General features: G+C 40.2%; 1 protein-coding gene across 1 annotated transcript in view; it reads right to left on the bottom strand.

The window, feature by feature from the left end:
* The window catches only part of PPARGC1A (PPARG coactivator 1 alpha), a 97671-nt gene that overhangs the window by 7401 nt on the left and 71500 nt on the right, over positions 1–18770 (bottom strand). The window contains exons 8-12 of the mRNA XM_004579175.2: positions 11807–12722; positions 11164–11268; positions 10890–11010; positions 668–789; positions 171–322 (exon numbers count right to left, since the gene is read on the bottom strand). Coding sequence (XP_004579232.2) covers positions 171–322; positions 668–789; positions 10890–11010; positions 11164–11268; positions 11807–12722 — 1416 coding nt within the window. The remainder of the gene's footprint in view (positions 1–170; positions 323–667; positions 790–10889; positions 11011–11163; positions 11269–11806; positions 12723–18770) is intronic.

Below are 18770 nucleotides of genomic sequence, written 5' to 3'. Positions count from 1 at the left end.
TTTTTCTTCTAAAATTGCCATATTTACTTTCCTCAAAAAAAAACTATATTCAAACATTCCTCCTAATAAAATAAAGTGATGGTCCAGTCCACAAGGCCCACAAGTTATGTTTACTCTCATTTGTCGGTTCTGCTATGGATTCCTCATTCCATGTACAATAAAATCCATACCTAGGTCTGCATAGTTAGACTTGAAAAATTGCTTGCGTCCACAAAAGTACAGCTCGAAGTCTGTTTCATTCGACCTGCGCAGGGTATATCCATTTTCAAGAGCTGCAAAAGCATCACAGGTGTATCGGTAGGTAATGAAAGCATAGCTGTCTCTGTAAGGTACAAAGCAGAGAAGCCCATATCTGGTTAAGAGACATTAGCATACAGGACTGTAACCCTTTCCACATGGGAAGATCGTGCCAGGGCTCATGTCGGAGCCACTGCATCCATTTATCAGTGTGATTGTCCTGTCAAGCAGTTAAATACTTATTTCTGGGACAGGAAATCTCAACTAGAAAGATTAATAAATAGGGATGAAAGAAAATAAATAAGGTTCTGAACTCAACATGTCACCTGTCAAAGCACTTACATTGGCAACTCCCATCCCAGTAATCTTATGGCCATAATTTTTTACATACGTCAGCTTCTAAACAAGAAATAATCTTGAAGATTCTCACCCATCATCCCGTAGATTTACTGTGCACTCCTCAATTTCACCAAAAACTTCAAAACGGTCCCTCAGCTCTGTCCGTGTTGTGTCAGGTCTGATTTTACCAACATAAATCACCCGGCGCTCTTCCTGCGGGGTTGGGGGAAGGAGGGAAGAAGAAGAGATTTAACTCATTCTGGAGGTAATAAAGCAGCTCAATCTCCAAACGGTTTACAAAGGTGCAGGCATGCAGAGTAAGTATGCATACACCTGCCAATTCAACCAAACATAGGCTACAGCTGAGGACAGGACCGAACACAGGCGTCCTTCTCTGTGCTGTTCTTTGTATCACTTTTCCTACTGATTTCTGATCTTCACCAAAGTGAACTCTTATGTGTTAGAGAAGAGGTTTGTGCAGAGATTGTTTTCATTGAACAGCTGAAAAATGCCTACCACGTGTGATCTAATTCTTAACCTAAGGATGACAGACGCAAACATTGATGTCAGCAAAAGTTCTTACACTCTAATAGAAAAGAATCACTTGAGGTGCTTGTTAAAATTCTAAATTATTGCAGTCTATGGAAGCTGTGTTAAGACTGTTTTTGGAAGGCAAGATTCAATAATCTTCATTTTTATCCAGTATACTCCAATCATTTTGATGCGAATGCTCTAAAGACAATGATCTGAGAAATACAAATTTAAAATTTGCGCTGTTTTAAGCCTTTAGCCTCTGAAGAATAAGCACTAAATAAAAGAGGCTATACATTTCACTTTGCCAATAAATCTGCTCTTACTTTAAGAACAGAGAGGTGTGGCCTCATTTTTACACATGAGTCAATATCGTCATGATCTGAAAGTCATTAGCAGTTCATAACCTGTCAAATCTAGAAGGAATATCTTAAAGCTTGAGGATAAACCCTTTTTAAAAAAGGGATTTTCCGGGCCCAGTGGCGTGGCATAGCGGCTAAAGTCCTCGCCTTGAAAGCCCCGGGATCCCATATGGCACCGGTTCTAATCCCGGCAGCTCCACTTCCCATCCAGCTCCCTGCTTGTGGCCTGGGAAAGCAGTCGAGGACGGCCCAATGCATTGGGACCCTGCACCCGCGTGGGAGGCCCGGAAGAGGTTCCTGGTTCCCGGCTTTGGACTGGCGCAGCACCGGCCCGTTGCGGCTCACTTGGGGAGTGAAACATCGGATGGAAGATCTTCCTCTCTATCTCTCCTTCTCTCTGTATATCCAGCTTTCCAATAATAATAAATAAATCTTTAAAAAAAAAAAGGATTTCCCACCTCTGTGTATACCTACAATGTTGTGATGCACTTAAATAGCAGAATATGTAACTGGTAACTGTTACTACAGTACTATACTTCTCTAAGAATATGGGGGGGGTGATGGTGGGAGGTAGAAAATGAGGAGAGAGGGAGGGGAGGGAAAGGAACTAAATCTTCATCCATAAACCCACAAAATCGTATCATGGAAAATAATAACAGTAAAACATTGAGGGATTATACATACAAAATTACAATAGTGAATCTTTGAAAGAACAATGATGGATTTTTTAATGTCAGAAGGAATCCTATGACCCTTGCTCCAAAAAGATAAGGCCAAAGTAACGACCTCTCAAGACTGAGAAACATGTTTCAGAAGAGCATGAAGAGTTAACATAGAGAACGTGCGTAGCTACTGCTCCGTGTCTACCAAGGACAAACAACAATGGAATAAACTCGGGGCCTTAGATTTACGTTCAATTGAAGGAGACTCAGAAATAATAGTATGCCACAAATACTTCACACTGGTCTGTACTCAGGTACACATATAACCAAGACTTTTCTCTGCTTGTAATGACAGACCTCCAGTCTTAAAGGGCATAAAAAGCATGCTAGAGACAAAGAGATGCCCTGTGTTATTGACTGAAAACCTTTTCTTTTCATGATTTTCTAACGATGAATCTGACAAGCGCAGACCATCCAAAGTACTTGTGAATACAGCGAGTGTTGAGCCAACCCTTTTAAATGGTGCCACCACTCATACGCAGTCTTGCGTCTCTGCTTTAAAATGAGAAGAATGTTCCTTTGAGCTCCAAACTCAAATGGCCAGTTCCTGACATGACATCTTCGTCCAGCTGTCTCCTCAGCACCTCACAAGAGACCAACCTGGTCCTTTTTTAGCGCTCTCATACCAGCAGGGGAGAACCTCAACTTTTTATAAAAAGCATCTTCAGCTTCTTATTCAGGACAAAAAGCTGAGTACCCCTCCTGTATTTTCCCTTCCATGTGTGGAATCATGCATTACATCCTGTTGCCTTCAATCTCCTGCCTGGTCCTTCTCCTTTATTCCAGCTCTCCTAATTCAACACGACTAATAAAACAGCCTGTTAACTTGGATTCCTGGGTTCTTATTTACCTTTCTCCAGTTTATTCCCTCATCGCAGTAAAAACACTAACGAAACAGGAATCCAGCAATGTCCATCACCACGTAAAATGTTTCAACGGATTCAGTTAACGTACATCAACAGGCCTGAAATCATTAGGCAGGGCCACAAGGCCTTGCATAGTCTGAGTCTCACTTCATTATGGACTTCCTCTTGCATCCCACTCCTTACTTGACTCTGTTCTCCACTTAATCTGAGCTTCTGGCATTCCCTAGTGCATACTGTATATCACCACTACTTTAACTACAGGCTAACAGAACCCAATGCTGCTAATCAATCAGTCTGTACCTTCGTTGTATAAATGATGGCTACGTCTAGTCCTTGTTGAAACCTGAGAAAGAATGAGTGGATTCTGATATTTATCATACAGATACCATACCCACAGGCTCAGCTTAGTAAATTCACAGTTTTCTTTCCACACTTCATGTTTACAGATTTAAGTGTAAGACATATAGTGTAGCTACACATTTGCAAGGTTCTCACAGAAATCAACATTTGACATCAGAGGAGGGACTCTGCTAAAGCAGTCGGTAAAAGACGCGCCTCAGCCACAGTAACTGACCAGATGAAAGGCAGCAACAGAGAGAGCACCTGATTCACTTCCATGGAGATGGTACATCTCACTTGAAGGCTGGAATTCTGTTGACTCAGAGCATGCAGCCCACTGTGACGGTCAGTAAACAGAAATGGATGGTGAGGCTTCTCCCAGGGCATTGCTGCATGTTTTAGCAAGGCAAATCATAGCATCACATTCAATTCTATTTACGAATTCAGCTCTAGCCAAACAGCCGATATTATGGCACTGTTATCTAAACTTAAACTTCTTGGCATCTGCTTGCATGATGTTAGGGATTTCTTTTTTAATGGGCCTTTTAGGAAAGCTACCATTGTATAGTGGGAAAAGAAAGAGAAAGGCAGAAGAGAGAGAGCAACTGAGCCATCAGAGAGATATTGCTCAACTACCATTATGGGAATACACATTGCCTATGTATTCAAGAAAATGGAAATTAAAGCCAAAATCCACCATATGTACGTCCATATGCAGACACATTGGGACAGCCTCTGAATTGCAGTTTTATACAAAGTTTTATGCAGCAATAATGCTGCAAGATAAGCCAGAAGACCTCTTATAATGGATACTGATACATTCTGCAGTAAAAGAAGATACAACTTCAAAGGAAGAAACAGAAATTGAAAGAACTGCTCCACAAAGTACTTATTTCACTTCTTTATCTATCATCTGCTTTGAGAATTACAAGAATATGATCACACCTTTCTGCTTTACAAAGATCACAAATTGAAAAGTACCGAGGGGCCGTGTGGTGGCACAGCAAGCTAATCCTCCACCTGCAGCACTGGCATCCCATATGGGCACCAGTTCATGCCCTGGTGGCCTCTCTTCTATTCCAGCTTTGTGTTTATAACCTGAGAAAGCAGCAGATGATGGCTAAAATCCTTGAGCCCCTGCACCAAGTTGGGAGACCTGGAATAAGCTGGTTCCTGACTTCCCATCAGCTCAGCTGTAGCTGTTGCAGGCATTTGTGCAATGAACCAGTGTAAGGAAGTTCTTGTCCCCACTGTTTTTCATTTTATCCCTTAGTCTGCCTTTTTAAATCAAAATACATGTTTATTAAAAAAAGAAAAGAAAAAAATAACATGTATTGAAATCCTGATTTAAAAAAAATATATAGAAGTGCTTGGATTTTCCAGTGCTGAAAATGAAAACAAAAGGCATTTGAGAGTTTAGAAGGCAGGGAAAAAAATGTTTACAAGATTGGCTAAAATGTCTAGCAAAGAACTGATTCTATTTAACATGGTGCAGTTGTACTAGACAGATGAATAGATTTCATATCTTTAAAGAACCTTAACATTTGCAGCCAATTTTTCCAGACATTAATTTCTAAACAGAAGATGAAAGGAAAAGAAATCAAAATGCTTAATAACATTTCCAACATCTTAAAGGCTTGGAGGAACTCTAAACCTTTGGAAAAAGCCCCTTGAAAAATGGATTTTAGGCAAGTTTTCACTATTGAGGAGGAGGGAACATTTATCAAATAACTTTTAGCTTCAATTTTCACAAGAATAGCTTGCTGATGGGGAGGATAATAAAATTGAAGATTTATGCTACATTAACAGCTACAGTAATTCCTCATTATACCAAAACACAGGGGATAAATAAAGAAAAATACAGACTGACTTAACCGACAGTGCATCACCAAAAATTTTATCAGAAAGAGTGCAGGGTATTCCAGTTAGTCTCAGATAAAAAAAAAATGATCATTTCTCAACAAATAATAAGCTACAAGTAAGAGGGGCTCGATAGAAAGAGTTAGGATAAACACATGTTTTGAAACATAACACATGCATGTTACTTTGTGGGTGATTTCCTATAGGTTATCTCAGTCAAGTTCTGGAGGTAGAGATAATGAGACTGGCATGGATGGGGATATCAAAATGTTCCCTGGAAAGCTGCATCCTCTTTCAAGGCCATCTTTTCACATACTTGTGAAAACCTGTAAGTTAGTTGAGAAGCACACCCACACACACACATACACAGACACACACAAGCTATGATGCGAACCCAGGCTCTCAGTTGTAGTTGTTTTAACCAGCAACTTAGACAATATGTCAATTGCCCACATTTCCATGAATTTTTCAAAGCCCCCTCCTCATGCTTTATATTTCATTTCCTAGAATTTTTATTCTATATCTTTAAGCCAAAATAATGTCACATGTTCTCCTTTTATGCTAAGCAAACTGTGTAGCAATCTTGGCAGTGAAAAGTGTGTGTTCATTTCTATGTTCACTGCAATTTCACAGCCTCTAGAACTTTAAAGATTGGGCCCAGCATTGCATTCACCAGGGTCCCAAATGGGTGTCAGTTCCTGTCCCGGCTGCTCCCATCCAGCTTCTTGCTTGTGGCCTGGGAAAGCAGTAGAGGACAGCCCAAAGCCTTGGGACCCTGCACTCACGTGGGAGATCTAGAAGAAGCTCCTGTTTCCTGGCTTCAGATGGGCTCAGCTCTGGCCATGGTGGCCACTTGGGGAGTGAACGACCAGATGGAATATCATTCTCTCTGTATCTCCTTCTCTCTGAAAATCTGCCTATCCAATGAAAATAAATAAATATTAAAAGATTCTAAAGATCGTATAAATGCCATGGATGAGTGAATGATATAAGGCCGGTCTTCAACTGAAAGAAAGGACAAATGGGTGTATTGCTATTGAAAGATGCAGTATGCAGAAAGAAATGACAAAAACTCTGAAAAGTATCTTAAAAACAGACTTATTCATGCCTTGCTTTGAACAGTGATTACTCTCATGAGATTCAGAAGGCATCTGAAGAGTCTGCTGTGGTAGGGGGTCGTTTTTAGAAGAGGAACAAAATTATAGCATTCAGTTTTCCAAAGTGACTCATTCAAGTGCTCTCCAGAATATTTTTGTTTAGCATCAAGGTTAATGTGACTAAATCCAGGATAGTCTATTGAACAGCTAAGGCTCAAGATAATAGATAGGTGCACCAAGAAATATGCATAACATTAGACTGAGAGTAATCATAACTATTTTTGTAAGGCTTTATTGAAGTATAATTGATATACAAAAAACACATATTTAGTTTGCACGTTTAAATGAATTCAGACCTATACATAAACCTGTGATATTCAACATAATTGAGGTACACAGTATACTCATCATATTTAAACTTACTTTGTCTCCTTTTGTAGGTGTTTCTGCTTTTCTTTGTATTTGTGTGCATGTGTATATTAGCACAGTTAACATAAAATATGTTATCAAATTTGAGGTGTACACTATTACTAACTGTAAGAACTATATCATACAACAGATTTCCACAACTGACTATCTTGACATAATACTTAAAATTTCCAAAGATTAAGCATATTTACTGTGCAACATACATGCACCCCCATGTAATATTTCTTTAGAGATACAAGAATGACATGTGAACATTACAACTGGGAAAGTACACATCTTGCTTTCACTTGAAAGCTGATAACAACACAGATACTACTCTGTTCCTAGTTCCTGAGCTTCGTACTGACCAATGGAGAGGTCCCATGGAGAGGTATTAATGGTACATATGAACCTCTGGGGTTGGTTTTATGCAGTGCTGAGCCATAAAATATCTAGATTGGTCATGTGAATTAACATCTCATTACCACGTTTTCAGGCACAGAACTTTACACACTGCAACTGGAGGTGATCTTTAAACTCCAAAAGAAATTGGAGCGGAAACAGTTTAGCCAGGAAGTAATAAATACTAACTTTCAGGTCCCCAACATGGCCAGAATTACTACAAGTTTAAGAGACCCTAAAAGTCAGGGAATGGACTGTTTCCTTTGGAAAAATGTTTATATATGATTCTGCTTTAGTAATCGCTAATTATGAATGTTCCCTGAAATCTCTAATTTAATGCATTCACGTTGCATTGGATTAAGAATTTTAGACTTATAAACAGTGAAAAATTTGCCAAATTCCTAAGCCACCTTCTTCTACTAGACTAAAATATAGCCTGCATGATAAAATATAGCCCGCAAGATAAAATTAATCCAAATTTTTAAGTATCCGTTACCAAAATTTTGAAGTTTTTTGCTCCTTTTTTTTGTGCTCAAGTCCATAAAAATATGTTTTATAAAATAATAGTGCAAGAAAACAGATCATGTAGAGGAAGAAATAAACCAGAAAATCTTCCTGTTGGAATTCGTGAATTCCAACATGCCTTTAACATAGTGCTCAAAATCTTTAGTATGCATTACAGGACCCTTCTGGATCTGTTTTCATTGAGATCTCTCAAGTTTCTTTATACATTTCTTGCGTCCCAGTGTTCCAGTCAAATAACAGGAAAATTCCCAATATAACTTTTTCTTTTCCTTACGCCTCATATTGCTGTAGACACTGTCTAGGACAGCAAAATCCAATAAAACTCAATGTAGCATATGGACTATTGTATTTTCAAAGAGCTACATTTAGAAAGGAAAAAAAGCAAGCAGGAAACTCTAGCAACAACATATTTTCTCTAGCTTAATCATATCAGCTTGTGGCTAATACTGAAATGTCAATAAGACACAATGAGCTATTTCTATTTTTATATTAAGTATGCAAAATCCAATCACACAATACATCCTTAGTTTAGATAGCCAATGTATTCATTCCAGTTAACTGAAAGTTACCAATGTAGAGACTTTCTCAAGCTCTGGCTGGGGTCTCCCTCCCTCACTCCTGTGTCTGCTGATCTACACCTGCAACAGTGGCACTTTACATGTCCTCTTGCTGATAACACTTAACGCACTGTACCTAATGGTACAGCTAAAATTTTTTCAAATCAGGGCCCATGTCTTAAATAATTTTATATCCCAAACATCTAGGCAAAGTTTGCTCCAAAAGGAGTTTGGAGTTTTCACTCACACTAAATGGATATAGCATGTGATTTCTCCACATAGAATCTAGTGCAGCGCTAAGTCCTTGAAGGCATATCCTATGTTTTTCTAAATTTGATTTTCCATAACAATACAAAAGTGAACCTCAAAGACAAAATCCTTTCAAGTATCTGGCTAATGCATGCCAATTGAATATAATCCAAATTTCAGAGACCAAAGACTGTATTAGACAGTCAATATTTAAGACAAAAAAATAGCCAAGCAGAATGCTATCTGCTTCCAATGTAAGACTCAGAAGAACTTAAAAAAAAATCGAAAAAAAGGAAGATTTACATATTTACTTGAAAGGCAAAGAACAGCGCGAGGAGGCTCAGAGAGAATGAGATCTTCCATCCACTGGGTCACTCCTAAATGACCACCACGGCAAGTGCTGGGTCAGGCCAGTGTCAGGAGCCAGGAGCTGCAACTGGGTCTTCCTCATGGGTGGATGATTCCCAAGTATTGGGACCATCCTTCAGTGCTTCCGTGGGCCATTAGCAGGGAACTGGATCAGAAGTGTAGAGCCAGGGGGCTCCGACAGGTGTCTATGTGGGATGATGGCATTGCAAGAGGAAGCCTAGCCCACTATATCACAACACTGGCCCCACAAGAGAACATTTGACTCTTTTAGACTGGCAACACAATCTGAGCTATTTGGAAACAGCCAAACTAGAAAAAAAAAAACCCTTTTCTATATTATAGCAATTGACACAAAATTATCTTTGGGAGGCATAAAATGAATGTGTGCCTTTTTTTTTTCATTAAAATACTAACCTGGTTTTGATTCTGTGATAATTTTTATGTACAAATGAAAATATTTATGATGTAGCTACTCATCTCTCTCTCTCTCAAAAATCGTATTTCTTTGGAAAGAGCTTAGAAGATTTTACAAAATTTGGAAACACAACAATCACTGTTTTCCTATATGCTTGCTCAACATGATTCTATCCTGCAATGATTAACTGTAATGTACTACAGTAAAATCTTTGTAAACTATATGGCTCTATACAAATGTGAGCTATTATCATTATTGAATAGACCATTAATTCAATAAAATATTAGAAACACTGAATTTTTAATTTTCATTAGTCTTTGTGTTAACTAATGATACTCTGTTCTAGAGTCTAGATCTTAATATCACAGCTCATTTGAAAGTTGAGAAAAATGAGGGAAAGTGTTGTAATTTACACAGGGTCTTTGAATCACTCTTAAGTAGATTTCAAGTTAAATGGCAGCAAACACCCCAGAACTTTAGCCTAAGCATTCAATTACTTCTCACTTTTTTTCTCCTTGAGTGCCTGCGATTAACAAACCTCTCATTTAACCTTTTCCCTCCAGCTGGTAACTGTTGGCTAATGCTTGCATTTCATTCCATTAGTCAGCTCTTTTACAAAGATTTTTCAAAATTTTGTTGATGCTAGTGGGTTTTCTTAAAGGAACCATAGATATCTAACCTTTGCCTTTGAAAAGCACTTCTGCAAACCTCAGGTAGCTATATTCCAGATATGTCAAAATGTTGATCCTCACTGAACTGTTCGCAGCTAGCACAGACAGGTGGCAGCTGCAATGAATGAAAGCAGCACACCACATCTGATTGATTAGCTATGGCTCCCTGGAGCACCATGTTGGAAAAGACTCTAGAACACTGTCAAGGCTCAGCAGGAAAGAGTTCCATGATCGATTAGGGATGTCTGCCAGAGGCATATACCGGATGTTGACAATTGGAGGCCCCTCATTTTTGCTCTCCAAAGTTTAGGTAGACAAGCAATAGTAGTGAGCGAGGGAACAGTCAATCCAATCACAGGAAGCTGCTGAGAGTCCTGGGTTTTAGAGAACAAACGAGTGTGTACAATCGGGATGCGTGCATGGAAGGGTCAGCTCTGTCCACATAGCAAGTGAATAGAGAGCCCTGTGGTGAGAGTGCTGCTGAGATCCACAGCAGTTGATTGAAACTGATCCACAAGAAATACGCATGGCAGTTGTGGAGCAAGAGAAAGGAGTTTCTTAGCAAATCTTCGTGCATTGCCTCATCTTCTACGCTGAGAAAGAAACGAAAAGGAAATGCAGAGAACTCCACCCTCTGATCAAATCACGCGGAAGCCATATCTGCCCGAATCTCTCTCTACTGTCTCCATTTCTCAAAACAAAAGCTGACGACAGGAATGAATTTCAAAACAAAACTACGTGTGAGAATTGTCCTGACTTAACATGTGGTTTGCCAATCAGCTTTGGTAAGAGTCACACAAAACTCCTTGATTCTTCTCGAAGACTTCTCTTTAGTGTATTTTCTTCTCTCTCCCAACCATTTATTTTGAAAAAGCACAGAGAACAAAACAAGCAACAGTAACCCCTCCTTTGAGATGCAAGTTAGCTCCAGGCTGCTTACGATTGCCTTCTGCCTCTGTCTCTCCCTTTGTTTCGCCCTCTCGGATTCCCGCTTCTCATGCTCTTTGCGGTATTCTTCCCTCTTGAGCCTTTCGTGCTGATATTCCTCGTAGCTGTCATACCTGGGAAACACAACTCCATCATTAAGTCAACCACCTCAGCTTGCAAGAGCAAAATGAATCATAACTTGGGGAGGAGGGAAAGACTTTCCCTAACATCTTGTCATCTACAGGAGGGGATCAAAGGGGCTAGAGAAAAGCGACATGCCTCATTACCTGGGCCTACGGCTGTAGGGTGATCTTGAACGTGATCTCACATACAAGGGGGAAGTTCGGTGTGTGCGGTGTCTGTAGTGGCTTGACTCGTAGTAGTAGCAGGATCTGAGAGAGGAGAAAAATGAAAGCAGCATTTGTGACTGCCATTTCATCCAAGGCTTTTGGCACCCCTGAAGCACCCCTCTGCAACATGCGATCACATAAACGGAGTTTTCCTTCCAGGCTCCCAGTGAGATTTCCCTGGGCCAGCGTGTGATCAGCTGTTCAGCTCTCAGGGCTGGGAGTGATGTGTTCTCTCTCCCATTTCTCATTGATGTTAACACCGAGCACTGGGTCTGATACACTGTCAGCTTTATCTTGCATGGATCTCAACTATCGTGGCCGAGGGCAGCTCTCCAGGTAATGGAAAAAGTTAGACAAGTGAGTTTCTTACAAATTGCTCTCTCTGATCTGACTGGCTGAAGGCACCGTGCTCAGGACTGACAGATTTAAGAGAGGAGAGGGAGGAAGGCATGACAACAACATTCTCATCAGTTCTAGAGGCACTGGGAAGGTGTTGGTGAAAGCTCAGCCTGCTTGCAGATTTCAAACGTGACTTCCTGGGAACACCACATGTGACTGGGTGAGTTTTCACGAGGTTTACCTTGAAGAGGATCTACTGCCTGGGGACCTTGATCTTGACCTGGAATATGGTGACCGGGAACACGACCTGTGTCGAGAAAAGGACCTTGAACGAGAACGCATCCTTTGGGGTCTTTGAGAAAACAAGGATTTGGGTGGCGACACGGAATCTCTACATGGAGAGTTAAAAGAAGAACAAGACGGCGACACATCAAACAATGAGTAGGATTGCGTGCCATCCCAAGGGTAGCTCAGTTTGTCACTTTCATCTTCGCTGTCATCAAACAGGCCATCCATGGCTAGTCCTGAATTGATAAACATAGGTAGTTTGGAGAATTGTTCATTACTGAAATCACTGTCCCTCAGTTCACTGGTCTTCTCTGCTTCGTCGTCAAAAACAGCTTGACTGGGATGACCGAAGTGCTTGTTCAGCTCAGCTCGGATTTCCTGGTCTTGGAGCTGTTTTCTGGTGCTGCAAGGAGAGACCTGCTTGCTGGCCTCCAAAGTCTCTCTCAGGGAGCACTGGTCTGTAGCTGGGGAAGAGCAGATCTGCCGCTGCCACTCAGCGGAGGCATCTTTGTATTCTAGTTGTCTAGAGTCTGGAAGCTCCTGTGATACATTAATGAGTAGTTCCGTTTTGGAATTAATCGACTGACAATAGTCATGGTCACCAAACAGCCGCAGGCTGGGCCTCTTAGTCTTCCTCTCCTCGTGCCCCCCGGTGAGCACTGAGGACTTGCTGAGTTGTGCATACAACTCCGACTGCTCGGGCCCCTTCTTCGTAGAGTTATTGCTTTGGGCCCCAGAAGCCTCACTCTGCCGGGCCTTCTTCAATGGCGGTGGCACCACGGTCTTACAAGAGGACTTCAGCTTTGGAGAAGCCCTAAAAGGGTTATCTTGGTTTGTTTTATGAGGAGGAGTCGTGGGTGGAGTTAGGCCTAAGTAAAAACATTAAAATAAATAAATAAATAAAAAGGAGATAGAGAAAAAGAGAGACAGAGTTAAGGTTCTTAAATGCAAAGACACATTTTCAAACCTTATGAAGATTACAAACAAGGGTTAAAATTGTGTGGGGGAAAAAAAAAGGAAACTGAATTAATGACAAAGCCTGAAAAACAAACTCTTCCAGCACAAGATGGATCTACCAAGCCAGGCTACGGAGAGCCATGGTATTAACAGCAGGGCTGACAAATCCTGCTCCCCAGAAAACCTGGACATGACCAAGCTCACACTGTCAAGGGTATGATATAGACTGCCTCATAGAAGCCCTCCATGTGGTCAGACTCAGAAAACACATGACACCTTTAACGAGATATTTTTGTGCAAATAATGTGGAAAGGAATGAAGTGGCATGGGAGTTCTTTGTTCAAAGGTAGAAATCTATGCTTATGACTATGAAATTAAACAATATAACAAAAAAGATAGGATGGCAGCAAATATGGGACACAGTGGACCCAATGTAGGCACCTTGAAAGCACATTGAGTAAAATAGTAGAGACAAATGCAGGAAAGCAGAGTGATGCTGCCACCTAATAGCAATGATTCTTTGCCTCCAGTTCATTAACTTAGTAAACCATGGCTAATGTAGGTATAATACATTCTTGTAAGCATAACTAATACATTCTGTCTAAAATATGGTTCTGCCAAAGAAACCTAAGTGAACAGATACACAAAATACCGCAGCCACCGGGGACTACTTTATCCAGAACACAGCATCACTGAGGGCCAGTGAGGGACTGAACCCAAAAAGAGCTTCAGCAGCTAACTCATTTAATAAATGGGTAACAACGGGAAAAAGGGAGTTGCTGGTGGTGTGTTGCCCTTCCTTGCTCCAGAGGAGAGAGAATTCCATGAGAAGCATGGCAAGGCAGCCTGTAAAGCATAGTAATTCCTTTACTCAGGTTCTCCCTGAATAAATGCCATCCATCTTTTCACATCAAAGAAGAATCATTGTGAAATGGCTTCAGAATTCCAAGAACTTTGTAAAGGGTAGAATAGAGTTCAAATGGCTTGAGTCTTACCAGGGAACATTATGGCTTGTAATACTATTCAGTATTACTGAATGCTATTTAAAAAAAAAAATCTTCAGGCTGCTAACAAGCCTGGGGTTAGACTTATGGCAACTGTGGTTCCAAGGAGACATCCTACCTTGCTGGGGGAAAAAAAATGCAAAAATAACCTATCAACAACCAAGTAGGTCATCGACAGCTGCGTGAACTTTTGATAGAAAGCAGAAGCTGCTGCTTCATTCTCCTTTATAATAAAAAAATGAAAGAAACTAAGGCTTTCTTGAAAATGAAATACTTTGCACTAGTACTTGACAATTTGTATCATCATTCATTGCTTATTCTCCCTAACTGAGTGAAGAAGGAGGACAATAGCAGGTGGATTGCCTTTGAAAGTCCATCCAGGAAAGTTCCAAGACAGGCACCTGCCCACACAAAAGAAGGGAACCTGCTCTGAATTCACACCACGCTTGAGTGGCACAGCAGCCTCCTCCGTCAACAGCCACTGTTGGATGCCTGCCCTAAGACTGCTGTGGCAGCAAGTGCGACCTGTATCATTGAGTGCAGTATCTGCCGCACTGACATATGCGACTGTGCTTTCACACAGCTGAGAAATTCCTATGTGGCCCAACTTAGTTCTATTTTCTAGCTTTGATCACCTTTTGCATTGTTCTATTCATATGGAAACATATTGATTTTAATCACACATTACCTGTAATTACCACTGCAACAAATTTAAAGAGAATTCCAACTAATGACATGGCAAGTTCTCAAATGTTTCCCATGGGAGCTTAAAGAAATAACGATGAGCAATTTCTCTTTCCTGAATAAATACTAGTTAAATATACCAAATGACACATCCTTGAATTGGAGGAAATGACATTCAACATCCTAAAATCTTAACTCCATGAATCCTTTCAAGATGATTCCAATTTAGGGTAATTTTTGCTTCTCTAATAATTTACTGTCAGGCCTACTCACTTGATATTTATCAGATATCACAGCATCTTCTTATTTCTTTTTGAATGTGAATTACATCTTGTCTTTCCAGATAGATTATCAGCTTTTTGCTGGCATGTCACTTGAGCCTATTTGGGACAACACATTTTTTGGCTCATTTTGATTTTTCCAGATAGTAGTGAGCCTCAAATTTCAATGACCTAAGGGTCACTTAGGAAGCATGTTAAACATTTTCAATAAGAGGGTTCAAAGACCACATGTAGAGAACTGTGGCCCAAGAATGTCTTCCTAGCAAACTGCCTCGTATTCCCAGGTACACATATTTTGACTGACACTTTAGATTTATAAAAAGAAACCCTAAACTTCAGAAATGCCAAATTAGGCCACTATTAAAGAGAGACTAGTTCTAAAAATAGTTCTGCTATCTAGGGATTTTAAATATAGACATTCATTTTAGTCTTGAAAACTTGAAACCCTTGTCCTACCACCTAAGCTCATTATTGCTTAAATTACTGGCTCTCAAGCTGCCGTTAGAAGTGTGGACACCCTGATTTGGACATTGTATCAGTTAAAACTGAAGCCTTTTGGGTCCTCCACATATTAGGCAGCCGAAGGCAGTCAGGCAGATGTTCCAGAAGTCCTACTGTATGCCAAATACAACACATGCTGGGGTTCCTGGAAGTCAGGTTCTAAGGATGTCACGGTTCATGTTAACAAAGAGACAACTGCTTCAAATTCTGAACAAAGTATGTTTCCTTCCAGATATATTTAAAGTTTTTGAAAACCCTAAGAAACAAAAAGAATATGCCCTGTGAATAAGTTAACAGGGTTGTTAATTTCTGCTGGCATAATTTCAGGAAACAAATGCATAATAGGTGTTTATAGCTTAGGACCTGTTTCAGCATCCGTAAGTAGGTGATTAGGAGAAAATAACTTAGATAATTTTCCAAACATTTTACTATTTACTAAAATGGCTTTAATCAGAGAAGAGATTCGTGTAAAACTGAGAAATCTCACAGATAACAAGACTTTCCAACTCATGTGCTTAATTGAAAAGCTATTCCCATAGTTGAGATTCAAAGCAAAATGATACAATACAAGAAGCATCCTCTTCTTTTGACACAATGTCAAGCTTCTCAGAGCTGATGGAACAGACAACCTCTTCTTATCCCTGCACCCATGGTGTTGACCAACCTTGCTTCCTCGACTCAGAACTCTCTCCCGTTGAGGTAGGAGAAAAGTCAACACACAATTGTTCAATGTCACTGTCTTCGCTCATTTCCCCACTAATCGCTGGACTTTCGACTTCATGCCACAAACCTAAATCAACAGTGCTACCATTTCCTGTAACCTCGGATTACTTCCTGCATGTTGATTTTCTGGAGAATGTGTACATTTTGCTGTTGACAGTACAAGGTATATCCCATGCTCTCTCTTGAACTTCTCAGGTTTTGACAGATTTATGTGAGGACAGATGGCCATTGAAGGCTGAAGGCTGACAAGAGGCAGTTCAGAGCATTGTTAACACACTTGCACAAACTCTCAGCAGTGCAGCTCTGTGCAGAATGTAATTCAGACTATAGCTTTTTTATTGCTGCCTATTTTCTTTTGTCAAAAGAGCCTGCTGTGCAGAGCAACAAATGGCTGCTATTACCCAGAATGTAATGGGTGTCAGACAAATCACGTAACACAAACAATCAAGAGTATGTAGGTCATATTTCAACAGAGCACAACCTTAGCAATATTTATGATTACTGCATTGAAATGTGCTCTATAATAAACAAGTACCTCTACATCACTCACACTTACGCACTTCTGCACAGCAAATCTGGAAGAAGTGGTACACACTCTACAGTCATCATTTTAAACAGACCTTTCATTTCACCAAAAAAGTCAATGGCAAGTTCTGTTTGGTTTTGTTTTCCATTATGTGCTATAAAATAATTTTCTTTGAGGACTTCTCTCTTGGGTCTGTTTGTTTAATTGAACGGCTCTGATAACACGGTGAAGAATTTGCTTGGATTCTTGTGCTTCACGAATTCCACCCACTGACTTCATTCAGAGGACCTTTTCCTTTCTGTCTTTCTTTTTTTCATGGTTCAGTTTGCACCATTTTACAGACTTGACTGTGATTTGCATCTTTGTTATACAATGGGATCACTTAGGTTGCACGCCACTTTTGTCATTTCAGAAAGAAACAGTAAGTAAGGAGTGCCTAGTTTGTTTCGAAACTTACCAAATTAGAATCACTTGGCACAGAGACAAATGACATGACCTGCTCAAATCACATATTTTAGGATTTCAGAACCTGGAGTGGGTATCAAGAGAGCGTGGAGAAGATGAGCATCTGCTTGGTATCAACTGTTACTTCTACACAATTGGTTAAAATAATTAGTTGATGAAAAGCTACTGTGGTGACTTTCACAGCCCACTCTTCCCCTTTTCCAGCATTCTCTAGAGTGCCACGAGATCCAACAACTAGCAGCATGTCAACATATGCCACACGGGGGCTTCCTGCATGCTGCTTTGGTCTTCCAGCTGGCCTCAGTCTATCCTAACTGGGAGTGCCTGCTTGACTGTTGCTGAAGTCTCTTTCCAGTATACCTGATGATTGGGGGAGCAGCCTGGCTTTCCAGAAAAGCTGCAACACATTCCTATGACAGGTGTCTAATTCTTGCTTATAGAAGAGGAAGATGTTACCTGACTCTCAAGCAATTTCCCACAGCGCTTGGCAGAATGTAAGCTGCATATGAGAAGGAAATGAGATTTGGGAAGCCAGAAGTAAAATGATCAAATGTGACCATCATTCAACTACCACATTCACATTTCATAATAGGTTAAGAAGGAAGCAATCCAGTCATGATGCCTAAAGGTGAAGCCCAGTGGGAGATACCCAGGCTATTGGTGCATCATTAGAGGATAGTTCTCACGGGAGCACTGTTGGAAAAGCCTGAGTTTGGGCCTGACCATGCACTTTGCTCCCCCGATTACCAGGTGATTTTTCTCTGCTCTTGCTCCGTTGCTGCCATAGGCCACCCTTACACAGGCCAAACTCCTGAGAGTGCTTGATCTTGGACTGTGAAAATCAAACTTCTTTTGCTCATAGGTAGCCTGTTTAAAGTATTCTTCTGTAGTAACAAAAAGCGAATGCAGGTTGGGACCTAGGCTCCCAGGTTTCCACCTTCACATCTCAAAGCTTATGTGTGAGAGCAAACTGCATTGTTATCTTTGTCCTAAAAGGAATAGGATAGTTCTTCTCCAGACTGAAGAAAGAAATCTGAAGAACCAAGAAATTATCATTATAGACATTGAGTCAAGAAGAATGAGACAGGAAACAGAAAATGAAAGATATGGTTGAAACATGGAAGAAGTACCTCACAGCAAGAGTTGCCAAACACTGGAATCGGCTGTGAATAGAATTTGTTAGGTCTCCTTTCCTTGGGTTCTCAGGCACAGGAATGTATTATATGACCTGTCAAAATCACTTTCCAGTTTTTTGATGTTGTGGTTTACTTTATAACACTACCAACTACTGCTCATATTTTTGCTTTGCTCTATTTTCGCAAAGATATGTCACATACGTAAGAAGATGCCAAAAGGGCAGAGCAAATTTATACTGTTTGACAACATTTCTTCTCACTAAATGAACTTTTAAGTGGAAAGTACAAAAACAGATAACACAAAAATTCACATAAAAGAGGCTATAAATTAATTGGTTGATGAACTTTTCTTTTGCTGAAAAAAACAATTTAATCACAAGCCCTATAAAATATAATTGGATTACTGATTGGAACAAAAGGAAATATTAAGTGAAAAATCAATACATCAAGCCCCTGTACAGTGATTAAAGTTATAAGGAAAAACAGCAATCACTTGGAGGAAAAAAATGTTAAGATTAGCTTGTTAGGATGATGAAATAGCTGATTGCTTTATCTGTCTCATTTCTCATTTGTTAATCAGGTATAAAATAGTTATATCACTCTTACAATGTTTATAGTAATGCCAAAAAAAACCCAATTT

Source organism: Ochotona princeps, chromosome 11 (assembly GCF_030435755.1).
Source record: "Ochotona princeps isolate mOchPri1 chromosome 11, mOchPri1.hap1, whole genome shotgun sequence".
Classification (NCBI taxonomy): Eukaryota; Metazoa; Chordata; class Mammalia; order Lagomorpha; family Ochotonidae; genus Ochotona; species Ochotona princeps.
Note: the sequence above shows the minus strand (reverse complement) of the source record. Positions and strands in the feature narration are given on the sequence as shown.